This window comes from Coregonus clupeaformis, chromosome 14 (assembly GCF_020615455.1).
Source record: "Coregonus clupeaformis isolate EN_2021a chromosome 14, ASM2061545v1, whole genome shotgun sequence".
Classification (NCBI taxonomy): Eukaryota; Metazoa; Chordata; class Actinopteri; order Salmoniformes; family Salmonidae; genus Coregonus; species Coregonus clupeaformis.
Window position 1 is genome coordinate 20,266,321 of NC_059205.1, and position 15,853 is coordinate 20,282,173.

Here is a 15,853-nt window from a genome sequence, read left to right on the forward strand (position 1 = left end):
AGTAGGGGGTTCGTTCTCTGTTGATTCTGTGTAGAGAGGTAGCAAGAAGAAAAACCAATAGAGGAATTCGCTCTTTTTTAAATGAGAATACGGAGCGGCACTGTACACGCAGCCAGAGTAAAGAGGCTGAGAACGAAGGGAAGAAATAAGAAATAAGTGGGGATAGCACAAAACAAGGAAAAGCGAAGGGGGGACGCCGACCAGAGACGAAGCAAAACCGCTGCAATTGACGATCAACGGATTACAAAATTATTCCCGTTGTTGGCGAGTAAACTCTTTTCTAGTGGGAATTGATGGTGTCTTTACAGAGCAGAACGGACTTTGCGGAGGGGATTTTGAATGCACTCGGCTGAATCATGCTGAGGTTGTGGATAATAACTTTGGCTATCAGTTTTAACAAAGGTGAGGAAAACTGAAGCCCACCGGTCAGCTGCTTGCATTTTTACGCATTCTGGTTATATCCAATGGAAGCAGAAGGAAAATAGTAAAAGTTTTTTTAATGTATCAATATCTATTCATCCGTCTTTCCATAGCCTACCTCTGTGGCCACTGAATACTGTGTGTGTTTCACATTCCATGTTTTAGCTGTTCAGCCTTTTATCCTGTCCTTTGTAGCTCAGTTGTTAGAGCGAGCATGGCGCTTGTAAAGCCAGGGTAGTGATGGGTTCGATTCCTGGGATCACCCATATGTAAAATGGATGCACGCATGACTGTAAATCCCTTTTGCTAAAAGCGTCTGCTAAATGGCATATATAATATTATACTGGAATAGCTTTATGAGTTTATGATGGGAACGGAGGCATTATTCGTGGTCTCCCTGAAAACATGGTGTGAGAAACGGATAATTCAGAATAGTGACATTAGGTTCATTATTTCCACAATTACGCGTTCATGCAGCCTTTACCAGGCGCTCAGAGAGTGAGAGAGATCAGCTGAGCTGTATGTAGGCTATTGGTTTGATATGACCTTTGTATTGCATGAATCAAAATTATTCACACAACTAAATGTCTATGGCCCAACAATATGTTTTAGCCCCATATCACGGGAGAAATGTAAAACACTCATATTATTAGGCTACTCAATGCACATGAAAAAAAAAAAAAGAGAGATTGATTGAACCAATAGTGTGCAACTGCAGCCCGCAATTCGGGGCGTCCCTGCATGTCGGGGCGTTCCTGCATGTCGGCATTCGTGCATCTACAGGAAGGCCCCCCCCACCCCCCACGAGCATCCCATTGGTTCCTTCATGAACACCCGCCCCCTCGATCACCCCATTGGTTCCTGCATGAATGCATCTTTATGCTTGTGTGACACTTTTGAATGTGAGTCAAAAGCAGGGGTGAAATCAGATTAAATTTCTTACTGGCATGGGACACAAAAGGTGCCCCCATGCATTTTTTTTATGCTACAAAAATTACAGGGTAGTTTACTCTGCTGACACTGAAAAACATATCAATAATAACGATGTTGTCTGATCCATATAATTGGCCTACGAAAAGGGGAGACACAAATACAATATGATGTCCATCTAACTTGGAAGAGGAAATTATTGTCCAAAAACAAACAAAAGTGACACTGACCCAATGACATAGACAGTGAATATGCACATTCACCGGGGATATGGCAGATTGTTCTCTGCTGGTGCCAATAAGATATGCTACTGTTCGCTCAATTAAGTTAAGAATTTTAATAACTGAAAGACAGATTGGAGTCTCTTCATTGTCATCTCTTTACAGCAATAGCCATTTGCTTTCCAAACACATTTTCCGCAATTGTATCTTTAATTATTGCGAAACGCCTGGCTGGGTCTCTCTGCTTTTCACTGACAGTCGCAACTCAACAATCATCTATTTGGTATTTTCAGCGCGCAATGCCCAAATTGTGGGCCCTTCCAACTGTAGGCTATGAGACTTAAAAGCTTTTTTGGGGGGAGAAGCTAATGATCCTCTGTGGCCAAATCATGCTTTCTGGTGTAGTAGCCTATTTTGAATGATATTATTTATTTATGTATAGACAGGAGTAAGCTAATTAGGCTATATCATTTGGCCAATGTAATTCAATTTACTTTAGGGAAAGCTTAGCTTCCCTTAGCCTTATGGACACGCCGCCTATGCCTTTTAATGTGGCATAAACACAACTAGTCATGATGTTTTCATCTGATTGTCAAACGATTACTTAACAAAGCGCTCCTGTATGCTACCCGCGCACATTCGTCCACTCACAATTTTCAGCATCCAAACCCCAACAGTTCACTATGCACCCGCAATTTTATGTATGGAAAGAGACATCTGTTACAAAACACCTACGTGTATTGTAATGATATTCTAAGATTGTCATTAGCCCTACACTTGTAGCCTGAATTGATGCATCCACTTTTGTCAACGCGCACCTCGGTCTCGGCCACTCATCTCAGCCTTGTCTGCGAGCTCTCGGCCACCCTCAAACCACAACGCAATTTGGAGCGTATACCACCCGGTTTCCAGGTAATTCGCTATTTTTTCATGCAGCTGACATGCAGTAATGTTAAATAATGGTGTAATAGCCTATCGTTTTTTGGGCATGTTGTATTAATTGTGATAGGCTCACGTTTTACCGCCACGGCGCACCCCCACAATATATTTTGCCGGGACGCCATAACGGACCGCCTTACTTTCACCCCTTGTCAAAAGGGAGATCAAAGTATTATCTGAGTTTTTTTCGTACCAGTGTGCCAGAGTCCTCCTTGCTAGCTAGTGGGAGCAACACCGGTAGACAGTGTCCTTCGCTCCCGCCTGCCCTCACCATTGTTAACAGAACTGCGGGAAACAGTGCCAGACAGGTGGGGGCGAAGGACACTGTCTACCGGTCACCCCCGCCTCCCGCTAGCACAGCAGGAAAGCCCACATGCAGGAACGCACCGAATTGCGGGCCAGAATTGCACCTTCTCGAATGAACATGAGCAATTTGAACTGGAAAACTCTAGCCCGATTAGAATGAAAAATGAGTCACCAGATATCTCTGTGTGTGGTACCGACTGGTGCTTAGCCTATAGTCATGTCTCCCCCTCTCAGCATGTAGTCTCTCAAGACATGATTTGCCTCCGGCAATGTAACAATGTTGCTAATAGGCCTATGTTGCTCCAAGGTCGGGGATATCCGAGACTACTCAGCATGCAGGCAGTCTCTCCTGCACTTGCCTAGAGACAGATGATGCGCAAATTAATGAAATATTTTACCTTTAGGTGAAAATACATTTCTCAATGAGGATTACTGAATGATATGCCTCATATGTTACCACAGCACTGCGATTGATCGATTATCCCTGTCCAACGTGTCCAGCACCGTTTCTGTAGATATGAAAATGTCAATCGAAACTTCATGGCCCTCTATAGCAGCTCCAAAGACTGCTTTGATTAATTTTGGCGTTAGGGTCGGTTCTGTGAGCGGGAGGAGGGGGATCTGTTTGATTATGGCCTTTCATTCTCTCCTGTCTGTGCGGTTGGATCTGCTAATCACCGGTTGTTGAGTAGAGCTCCCTCTTGCGCGCGCAGCATACCTGCCTAGTCAGCACATGAGAGTACACCACTCGCTGGTCCTGTTCCATATTGATACAAATACCGTACAACACATCAATTGCATCAGCCATTCATGCAGCTTTATTCAGTTATGATTACATTATCAATAGCCTACCCATAACAAACAACATGGCAAAGGCTCCCCATCCCTGTCTCTTCCTCTCTCTGTCTCCCCATCCCTGTCTCTTCCTCTCTTTTTCTCTCCATCCTGCTACATCTCGGTCTGTCTCTTTCCATCTACCACTCCTCCCTCTCTTAGTGACAGCAGGAGGAAAGGAAAAGAGGCAGATTCTAAACTGAGAAAGATAGAGGGAGAATGGACATGTCCTCCTCGCACTGCAGTTTTGGTCTCTGCTCTATGAAGTAGTATGAAGTAGCTCAGGATCACCAGAATAGTATGGTGAATTTAATCACTAATTTAAATCACTAGGGCCGCCCCAAATAGCACCCTATTCCCTACATAGTGCATTACTTTTGATCAGAGCCCTATGGTTCTTCTGTGCCATGAGCACCTGTAAACTACACTGTTATCTAAATCTAATCACAAATACACAGAACAGTCATAAATAATGCTAACAACATTAACAACCATTGAATTTAAGATACCTTGATATGATACACAACATTTTTCCAGAACAACAGTGTCAATTTCCACTGCCTTTGTCCCAAATGGCACCCTATCCCCTATATAGTGCACTACTTTTGACCAGAGCCCTATGGGACCTGGTCAAAAGTAGTGCACCATATAGGCTGCCATTTGGGATGCAACTCATATGCCTGGGGATGTTTTTTTTGAGCCAGTGTAGGACTGAAAAGTGAGGATGTTTGTATATTTGACAGTGTCTGTCACAGTGGATTATGAGTGACACACATCAATCTCCCCATTCCGGAGAGACACTGGGAGGGAGGGAGGGAGGGAGGGAGAGAGTCAAATTCTTTCAAAGGGATTCAGACATCAAAACCGAAACAGAATAAAAGTAGGCCTATCTTTTTTGAGGAAAAAACTAAGACCTAGGCAAAAACGTCAGAATTAATTACAGATTTATTGAGTTACAGTGCCTTGCAAAAGTATTCATCCCACTTGGCGTTTTTCCTATTTTGTTGCATTACAACCTGTAATTTAAATGGATTTTTATTTGGATTTCTTGTAATGGACATACACAAAATAGTCCAAATTGGTGAAGTGAAATGAAAATAATAACTTGTTTAAAAAAATTCTAAAAAATAAATAACGGAAAAGTGGTGCGTGCATATGTATTCACCCCCTTTGCTATGAAGCCCCTACATAAGATCTGGTGCAACCAATTACCTTCAGTTGTCACCTGTGTGCAATGTAAGTGTCACATGATCTGTCACATGATCTCAGTGTATAAATACAACTGTTTTGAAAGGCCCAAGAGTCTGCAACACCGCTAAGCAAGGGGCACCACCAAGCAAGCGGCACCATGAAGACCAAGGAGCTCTCCAAACAGGTCAGGGACAAAGTTGTGGAGAAGTACAGATCAGGGTTGGGTTATACAAAAATATCCGAAACTTTGAACATCCCACGGAGCACCATTAAATCCATTATTAAAAAATTGAAAGAATATGGCACCAAAACAAACCTGCCGAGAGAGGGCCGCCCACCAAAACCCACGGACTAGGCAAGGAGGGCATTAATCAGAGAGGCAACAAAGAGACCAAAGATAACCCTGAAGGAGCTGCAAAGCTCCACAGCGGAGATTGGAGTATCTGTCCATAGGACCATTTTAAGCCGTACACTCCACAAAGCTGGGCTTTACAGAAGAGTGTCAGAAAAAAAGCCATTGCTTAATGAAAAAAATAAGTAAACACGTTTGGTGTTCGCCAAAAGGCATGTGGGAGACTCCCCAAACATATGGAAGAAGGTACTCTGGTCAGATGAGACTAAAATTGCTTTTTGGCCATCAAGGAAAATGCTATGTCTGGTGCAAACCCAACACCTCTCATCACCCCGAGAACACCATCCCCACAGTGAAGCATGGTGGTGGCAGCATCATGCTGTGGGGATGTTTTTCATCGGCAGGGACTGGAAAACTGGTCAGAATTGAAGGAATGATTGATGGCGCTAAATACAGGGACATTCTTGAGGGAAACCTGTTTCAGTCTTCCAGAGATTTAAGACTGGGACGGAGGTTCACCTTCCAGCAGGACAATGACCCTAAGCATACTGCTAAAGCAACACTCGAGTGGTTTAAGGGGAAACATTTAAATGTCTTGGAATGGCCTAGTCAAAGCCCAGACCTCAATCCAATTGAGAATCTGTGGTATGACTTAAAGATTGCTGTACACCAGCGGAACTCATCCAACTTGAAGGACCTGGAGCAGTTTTGCCTTGAAGAATGGGCAAAAATCCCAGTGGCTAGATGTGCCAAGCTTATAGAGACATACGCGGCAGGTAGCTTAGTGGTTAAGAGCGTTGTGCCAGTAACCGAAAGGTCGCAGGTTCTAATCCCCGAGCCCACTAGGTGAAAAATCTGTCGATGTGCCCTTGAGCAAGGCACTTAACCCTAATTGCTCCTGTAAGTCGCTCTGGATAAGAGCGTCTGCTAAATGACCAATTATTATTATTATTATACCCCAAGAGACTTGCAGCTGTAATTGCTGCAAAAGGTGGCTCTACAAAGTATTGACTTTGGGGGGGTGAATAGTTACAGTGGGGAAAAAAAGTATTTAGTCAGCCAACAATTGTGCAAGTTCTCCCACTTAAAAAGATGAGAGAGGCCTGTAATTTTCATCATAGGTACACGTCAACTATGACAGACAAAATGAGAAAATAAATCCTGAAAATCACATTGTAGGATTTTTAATGAATTTATTTGCAAATTATGGTGGAAAAATAAGTATTTGGTCAATAACAAAAGTTTCTCAATACTTTGTTATATACCCTTTGTTGGCAATGACACAGGTCAAACGTTTTCTGTAAGTCTTCACAAGGTTTTCACACACTGTTGCTGGTATTTTGGCCCATTCCTCCATGCAGATCTCCTCTAGAGCAGTGATGTTTTGGGGCTGTCGCTGGGCAACACGGACTTTCAACTCCCTCCAAAGATTTTCTATGGGGTTGAGATCTGGAGACTGGCTAGGCCACTCCAGGACCTTGAAATGCTTCTTACGAAGCCACTCCTTCGTTGCCCGGGCGGTGTGTTTGGGATCATTGTCATGCTGAAAGACCTAGCCACGTTTCATCTTCAATGCCCTTGCTGATGGAAGGAGGTTTTCACTCAAAATCTCACGATACATGGCCCCATTAATTCTTTCCTTTACACGGATCAGTCGTCCTGGTTCCTGTGCAGAAAAACAGCCCCAAAGCATGATGTTTCCACCCCCATGCTTCACAGTAGGTATGGTGTTCTTTGGATGCAACTCAGCATTCTTTGTCCTCCAAACACGACGAGTTGAGTTTTTACCAAAAAGTTATATTTTGGTTTCATCTGACCATATGACATTCTCCCAATCCTCTTCTGGATCATCCAAATGCACTCTAGCAAACTTCAGATGGGCCTGGACATGTACTGGCTTAAGCAGGGGGACACGTCTGGCACTGCAGGATTTGAGTCCCTGGCGGCGTAGTGTGTTACTGATGGTAGGCTTTGTTACTTTGGTCCCAGCTCTCTGCAGGTCATTCACTAGGTCCCCCGTGTGGTTCTGGGATTTTTGCTCACCGTTCTTGTGATCATTTTGACCCCACGGGGTGAGATCTTGCGTGGAGCCCCAGATCGAGGGAGATTATCAGTGGTCTTGTATGTCTTCCATTTCCTAATAATTGCTCCCACAGTTGATTTCTGCAAACCAAGCTGCTTACCTATTGCAGATTCAGTCTTCCCAGCCTGGTGCAGGTCTACAATTTTGTTTCTGGTGTCCTTTGACAGCTCTTTGGTCTTGGCCATAGTAGAGTTTGGAGTGTGACTGTTTGAGGTTGTGGACAGGTGTCTTTTATACTGATAACAAGTTCAAACAGGTGCCATTAATACAGGTAACGAGTGGAGGACAGAGGAGCCTCTTAAAGAAGAAGTTACAGGTCTGTGAGAGCCAGAAATCTTGCTTGTTTGTAGGTGACCAAATACTTATTTTCCCCCATTATTTGCAAATAAATTCATAAAAAATCCTACAATGTGATTTTCTGTATTTTTTTTCCCTCAATTTTTCTGTCATAGTTGACCTGTACCTATGATGAAAATTACAGGCCTCTCTCATCTTTTTAAGTGTGAGAACTTGCACAATTGGTGGCTGACTAAATACTTTTTTTTCCCCACTGTATGCACGCTCAAGTTCTCTTGGTTGTTTCACAAAAAAAAATATTTTGCATCTTCAAAGTGGTAGGCATGTTGTGTAAATCAAATGATACAAACCCCCCAAAAATCAATTTTAATTCCAGGCTGTAAGGCAACAAAATAGGAAAAATGCCAAGGGGGGTGAATACTTTCTCAAGCCACTGTATCTTAGATTAACCCTGACTATTTTGAGGAAGTGTATTCTGGCTACCGTGTCTCAAGAGGGACCAACAGCACTATTGCCATTTTTTTCTAATTAAAAAAATAGTAAAAAATAAAGAAAAACCCTTGAATGAGTAGGTGTGTCCAAACTTTTGACTGGTACTGTATATAATGGTGGTTTATACGTGTACTGTCAAATGAGTAAATGATTCCAGCTGCATCAGAAAAGTGTTGACTTCAACTTCTGGATCAATTCATTGTGATATTCATTAAATGTATTTGGGTAAACTAGCTTCAGTCTTACGGCTAAAAAAACGATACCGGGAGTTGGAGTGTCATTTAAACTTTAATTTGTTGGCAAGTAAACATGTTTCAATAAAACAGTAGATTCGTCTGTCAATAGTCAGTAGATTGACAGTAGATTAGTCTGCTAAATGACAAAAAAAAAATATATATATAGTAAAATAAGTAGACATGGCTTGTATTCAAGATAAAGTTTATTTGTTCTGGAGACCGAGGTGAGTGTACACAGCAGTATGCAGGAACAGCTATGGCAATGTATGTTATATATATATATATATATACAGTAGAATAAAAAATATACTACTAACGTTATAATAAATACTACAGTTCTACCAAGGGAATACTTGCATGTGGTGTGTTTGGGTGGTGCAGTGAGGTCCTCCCGAGTGGTGCAGTGGTCAAAGGCGCTGCATCGCAGTGCTAGCTGTGCCACTAGAGATCCTGGTTCGAATCCAGGCTCTGTCGTAGCCGGCCGCGACCGGGAGACCCATGGGGCGGCGCACAATTGGCGGAGGGAATGGCCGGCAGGGATGTAGCTCAGTTGGTAGAGCATGGCGTTTGCAACGCCAGGGTTGTGGGTTTGATTCCCACGGGAGGCCAGTATGAAAAAATAAAATAATAATGTATACACTCACTGTAAGTTGCTCTGGAGTCACTTTGATACAAGGGGAGATTGTTGTTATGGGACTTTTCACATCTCTTGATAGTCATCAACTTCTTTGTATCCAAGCGGTATTGTCTGTGAGAGAAAGACGAAAACGCTATTACACATTCATGGGCAATCAATGTGTACTGTCTGTATTCCTACTGTAGCAGCATGGTGTAGAATATGAGACATCTCACAGACACGTTAGCTAGCTAGCTACAACACACACTCCAAGACTAATATGGAGTCATAAAGCCAAAGTCATTATTTGACTCTCCACTATCATCATCAAAACATTTATCCAGTTTTGAGTAGTTTAATGAGAATCACTGAGGCTAGTTACCTAGCTTTAACGTTACACTACAGTACATTTTAGGTATAGCAAATACACAGCTATCTAGCTAAACTTGGCTAGCTTGCCGTGTAGTAGTAGTACTAGCAAGCCCCATTATGGCCGAATCGATCACCAAATTTGACTGTACTGAACAACCCTACCTCATGTAAAAAGAGCGCTTATATTGCTAGCTAGCTACCGTCAATTGCTGTTCTGAATTCTGGTCCAGCTGGTCTAGGCTGCTTCCGCCGCTTTGCTGGTCTCGCAATAATTTTTCTTGCTGTCTCCGTTCCTTTTCAGTGTATTCCAGCTCAAATAAATAGGGCTGTATGTTCCTATGTTAATGAACATCAAATAATGTTTCGTTATCCAGCTCTTCTTGGAAAGAGGAATCATCAGAAGAACCAATTGTAGCTAACTATTTAGCAATCTCGGATAGACAGGGCACTGTAACATAGCTCCTGTGAACCTGTAAACTAGTACCGCCCCCGTTTTGAAAAGCCTACCTTTGAAGGTGGGAACAGTCCTTACAAAGCCAGGGAAAATGAGTCAACGTAGATATCCTGCAATGTCCTGGCAGATAGGAACATAGTTGAGGCAAGTCCAATGGCTATAGTGAACAAGCGTGATCGTGCAATCGGCAAAACACAAAGGCCACAATAATTGTTACAAAACATGACTCCATTCATTTTTAGATCATACAGCAGGCACAATCAACCAATGACATCATGTCTGAAACACCCGCTCGTCATTCATAATTCTATAGGGAGACTGGAAAAACACCCCAAATAGTGTCTAGCGGTGAAGTTTCCCTTTAACGGGGCACCACTTGCTCTAAATCAGCAAGAAACTATGAAATAGTTACAATTATAACTACGGTTAACTTATAATATATATATAATATATGAAGGCAATTAAGTTCTTAAAATGACAAGAAATGCATTTCTCAGAGGCCAGTATACTTTATAAAACAGGATAAAGCAATGAATGTACAGGATGAGTTAAGAATGGAGATTGTGATGGCAAAATTATGTACTAATGTGATAGGCTACAGAATCACAAACGGAATGGGGGTTAGAGGGTCTAAAATCAAGCAAACAGTTATTCTTGATATTTCAGAACGAAACAAGGCAGGGATTATAGGAGAAATATAGAAAGTAGTAATAAAAGTAACAGATTACACGCCCACATTCAAATCAGTGAAAAGAAGACGAGGTCGAGCTGGACAACTCTCTTACGTATATCTGTCTGGAACCAATGGTCTTCAGAGAACTCTTTATGCACGCAGAGTCCAAAACAAAGGATTTCAGAAGTCTAAGTAGAATGGTCGCCAGTCAGAACACAAGTAGTGGTGTTCACACATTCAGTTTATAGTCTTGGACAGGAAGAGGTGAGGCCTCCCATCAGGAGAGATGTGATTGGCACAGGTGAGGGAATAGTTCCTGGGGCTGGGTCAGCCCCCATTTATCGCCTGCAGGGCATTATTTATTTATTTATTTATTTCACCTTTATTGAACCAGGTAAGCCAGTTGAGAACAAGTTCTCATTTACAACTGCGACCTGGCCAAGATAAAGCAAAGCAGTGCGATAAAAACAACAACACAGAGTTACATATGGGGTAAAACAAAACATAAAGTCAAAAATACAACAGAAAATATATATACAGTGTGTGCAAATGTAGCAAGTTATGGAGGTAAGGCAATAAATATGCCATAGTGCAAAATAATTACAATTAGTATTAACACTGGAATGATAGATGTGCAAGAGATTATGTGCAAATAGAGATACTGGGGTGCAAATGAGCAAAATAAATAACCATATGGGGATGAGGTAGTTGGGTGCACTAATTTCAGATGGGCTATGTACAGGTTCAGTGATCGGTAAGGTGCTCTGACAACTGATGCTTAAAGTTAGTGAGGGAGATAAGAGTTAAGCAATTGTTCACATGGAGGATACTTTTTACACTCTCATAATGTCTTCCACCGCCTATGTGAAGACTGTGTGATCGCACAGATACTAAACAGTATACCTTTCCGTGGACGAATAAGGGTAATACCTACTAATTGTCAGAAAATCAAATCACACACATTCTAAAATGCAATATTATTACACACACATCTCAACACTTTTAACCATGTCATTGTCAGTCAGTTTACGCTGTTTGCTTGAGGAAATAAGAGAGTTTGAGGCACTTTTGCGTGCAATGTATTGCTCTCTAATGGAGAAGTTTCTTGGCTGAGTAGGCTGAGTCGTAGTCATAGTCAGTCTTCGTCAGAAACCTGCTGTGTCCATGTCGCCGGCAGGCCGTCTTAGCACCATTCGGTTAAACAAGCCGCCCTTGAGCTGATAGGAGGAGCTTTGATGTAGACTAGAGGTGTGAGATGAGCAAAAGAGGGGAAGGACGACTCCTACTGGGAGCTTGCTGTGAGTGGCAGCCCCCTTCCTTTGTTCTCTGGCCAGTGAAGAGGTGCTTGTGTATTCTCATTGTGGTTGATGTCTGGTGTGGATGTGTTCATTCTACGCTCCTCTACACCCCATTTGATTGATCCACAATCCATAGGTGAGGGTGTACAGTACAAAATGAATGTCAATATGTACAACAGGCTGACTGGGGAGGTGATTTCCCACAGTCAAAGTCCCGCAATAAGAGCTACGACGCTAATATTTGTGTAAACTCTTCACAGTTGTGTTTTGTGGGTGTCACTGAGTAGACTTATCCTCCATGTTATTTTATTTAAATTAAATAAATAAAAAATTCACCTTTATTTAACCAGGTAAGCCAGTTGAGAACAAGTTCTCATTTACAACTGCGACCTGGCCAAGATAAAGCAAAGCAGTGCGATAAAAACAACACAGAGTTACATATGGAGTAAAAAAAACATAAAGTCAAAAATACAACAGAAAATATATATACAGTGTGTGCAAATGTAGCAAGTTATGGAGGTAAGGCAATAAATAGGCTATAGTGCAAAATAATTACAATAGTATTAACACTGGAATGCTAGATGTGCAAGAGATTATGTGCAAATAGAGATACTGGGGTGCAAAAGAGCAAAATAAATAACAATATAGGGATGAGGTAGTTGGGTGGGCTAATTTCAGATGGGCTGTGTACAGGTGCAGTGATCGGTAAGGTGCTCTGACAACTGATGCTTAAAGTTAGTGAGGGAGATAAGAGTCTCCAGCTTCAGAGATTTTTGCAATTCGTTCCAGTCATTGGCAGCAGAGAACTGGAAGGAATGGCGGCCAAAGGAGGTGTTGGCTTTGGGAATGACCAGTGAGATATACCTGCTGGAGCGCAGACTACGGGTGGGTGCTGCTATGGTGACCAATGAGCTAAGATAAGGCGGGGATTTGCCTAGCAGTGATTTATAGATGGCCTGGAGCCAGTGGGTTTGACGACGAACATGTAGTGAGGACCAGCCAACAAGAGCATACAGGTCACAGTGGTGGGTAGTGTATGGGGCTTTGGAGACAAAACGGATGGCACTGTGATAGACTACATCCAATTTGCTGAGTAGAGTGTTGGAGGCTATTTTGTAAATGACATCGCCGAAGTCAAGGATCGGTAGGATAGTCAGTTTTACGAGGGCATGTTTGGCAGCATGAGTGAAGGAGGCTTTGTTGCGAAATAGGAAGCCGATTCTAGATTTAACTTTGGATTGGAGATTATTTATGTGAGTCTGGAAGGAGAGTTTACAGTCTAACCAGACACCTAGGTATTTGTAGTTGTCCACATACTCTAGGTCAGACCCGTCGAGAGTGGTGATTCTAGTCGGGTGGGCGGGTGCCAGCAGCGTTCGATTGAAAAGCATGCATTTAGTTTTACTAGTGTTTAAGAGCAGTTGGAGGCTACTGAAGGAGTGTTGTATGGCATTGAAGCTCGTTTGGAGGTTTGTTAACACAGTGTCCAATGAAGGGCCAGATGTATACAAAATGGTGTCGTCTGCGTAGAGGTGGATCTGAGAGTCACCAGCAGCAAGAGCGACATCATTGATATACACGGAGAAAAGTGTCGGCCCAAGAATTGAACCCTGTGGCACCCCATAGAGACTGCCATAGGTCCAGACAACAGGCCCTCCGATTTGACACACTGAACTCTATCTGAGAAGTAGTTGGTGAACCAGGCGAGGCAGTCATTTGAGAAACCAAGGCTATTTAGTCTGCCAATAAGAATGCGGTGGTTGACAGAGTCGAAAGCCTTGGCCAGGTCGATGAAGACGGCTGCACAGTACTGTCTATTATCAATCGCGGTTATAATATCGTTTAGGACCTTGAGCGTGGCTGAAGTGCACCCATGACCAGCTCGGAAACCGGATTGCATAGCGGAGAAGGTACGGTGGTAATCCATAGGTAAGGTTGTACAGTGCAATATGAATCTCCAATACACATAGTAGGTTGACTGGTAAGCTTAATGTGGCTAATTTCACAGTGGTTTCAGAGACCCGCAATATGAGCTTAGATGCTAATATTTGTGTAAACTCACAGTTGTGTTCTGTGGGTGTCACTGAGTAGACTGATTGATGAACAATCCATAGATAAGGTTGTACAGTGAAATATAAGTATGCCCCCAATGCAATTCTGAATTCTAATACATCCACACTGCGATTTCAACAGACTTAACAAATTATTGTCTTTTCTTGAATTTATATAACAACATTCCAACCTTGTTTAGCATTATATTGTCCAAATATGGCATGATTCCCACGGGGGGCCAGTATAAAAAAAAATGTATTCACTAACTGTAAGTCGCTCTGGATAAGAGCGTCTGCTAAATGACTAAAATGTAAATGTAAATGTAATTCCACTATTTGTATCCATTTGAGTCACTTTCCTTGATGGACTTTTATTTTGAAGGTGAACCGCAAATTCCACTATTGTGGCTAATCCTTATTGTGGCTAGCTTCACATAGGTAGCAGGTGGGCAGGCAGGCACGCAATGAGATGCTGAGCACGTTTGAGTGGTAAGGCGAAAGCAACCGACTGTAGACGAAATTCGAGGAGTGAAGTTGGGGAAGGTGCATTTGCGACAACCGAAAGTCGGACACTACTGTGGTTTTCCGACAGCAAGGCTCATATCAACATGGCATTGTTGTCATTGTTTATAAAAGTATTTTTTTATAATGTAGAAATAAATATGGCTCCAACACCCATATCACACACTCGCAAACTGAAATCATATACACTACCGGTCAAACGTTTTAGAGCACCTACTCATTCAAGACATCAAAACTATGAAATAACACATATGGAATCATGTAGTAACCAAAAAAGTGTTAAACCAATAAAAATATATTTTATAGTTGAGATTCTTCAAATAGCCACCCTTTGCCTTGATGACAGCTTTGCACACTCTTGGCATTCTCTCAACCAGCTTCATGAGGTAGTCACCTGGAATGGATTTCAATTAACAGGTATGCCTTCTTAAAAGTTGTTAATGTGTTTGAGCCAATCAGTTGTGTTGTGTCAAGGTAGGGGGCGTATACAGAAGAAGGCCCTATTTGGTAAAAGACCAAGTCCATATTATGGCAAGAACAGCTCAAATAAGCAAAGAGAAACAACAGCCCATCATGACTTTAAGACATGAAGGTCAGTCAATCCGGAAAATGTCAAGAAGTTTATTCAAGTGCAGTTGCAAAAACCATCAAGCACTATGATGAAACTGGATCTCATGAGGACCGCCACAGGAATGGAAGACCCAGAGTTACCTCTGCTGCAGAGGATAAGTTCATTAGAGTTACCAGCCTCAGAAATTGCAGCCCAAATAAATGCTTCACAGAGTTGAAGTAACAGACACATCTCAACATCAACTGTTCAGAGGAGACTGTGTGAATCAGGCCTTCATAGTCTAATTGCTGCAAAGAAACCACTACTAACATTTACATTACATTTAAGTCATTTAGCAGACGCTCTTATCCAGAGCGACTTACAGTTAGTGAATACATATTTTTTTTATACTGGCCCCCCGTGGGAATCGAACCCACAACCCTGGCGTTGCAAACGCCATGCTCTATCAACTGAGCTACATCCCTGCCGGCCATTCCCTCCCCTACCCTGGACAACGCTGGGCCAATTGTGCGCCGCCCATGAGTCTCCCGGTCGCGGCCGGCTGCGACAGAGCCTGGATTCGAACCAGGATCTCTAAAGTACACCAATAAGAAGAAGGTACTTGTTTGGGCCAAGAAACACGAGCAATGGACATTAGACCAGTGGAAATCTGTCCTTTGGTCTGGAGTCCAAATTTGAGATTTTTGGTTCCAACCGGCGTGTCTTTGTGAGACGCGGTGTTGGTGAACGGATGATCTCCGCATGTGTATTTCCCACCGTAAAGCATGGAGGAGGAGGTGTTATGGTGTGGGGGTGCTTTGCTGGTGACACTGTCTGTGATTTAATTAGAATTCAAGGTACACTTAACCAGCATGGCTACCACAGCATTCTGCAGTGATACACCATCCCATCTGGTTTGGGCTTAGTGGGACTATCATTTGTTTTTCAACAGGACAATGTTCATTTAAGAATGATGGAGGCCACTGTGTTCTTGGGTACCTTCAGTGCTGCAGAAG

At 42.6% G+C, this 15,853-nt stretch overlaps 1 protein-coding gene across 1 annotated transcript in view; it reads left to right on the forward strand.

The window, feature by feature from the left end:
* Positions 1-15,853, forward strand: part of LOC121581284 (kin of IRRE-like protein 1) — an 87,887-nt gene continuing 72,034 nt past the window's right edge. The window contains exon 1 of the mRNA XM_045224747.1: positions 1-402. Within this exon, the coding sequence (XP_045080682.1) occupies positions 357-402 (46 nt within the window). The 5' untranslated portion in view covers positions 1-356. The remainder of the gene's footprint in view (positions 403-15,853) is intronic.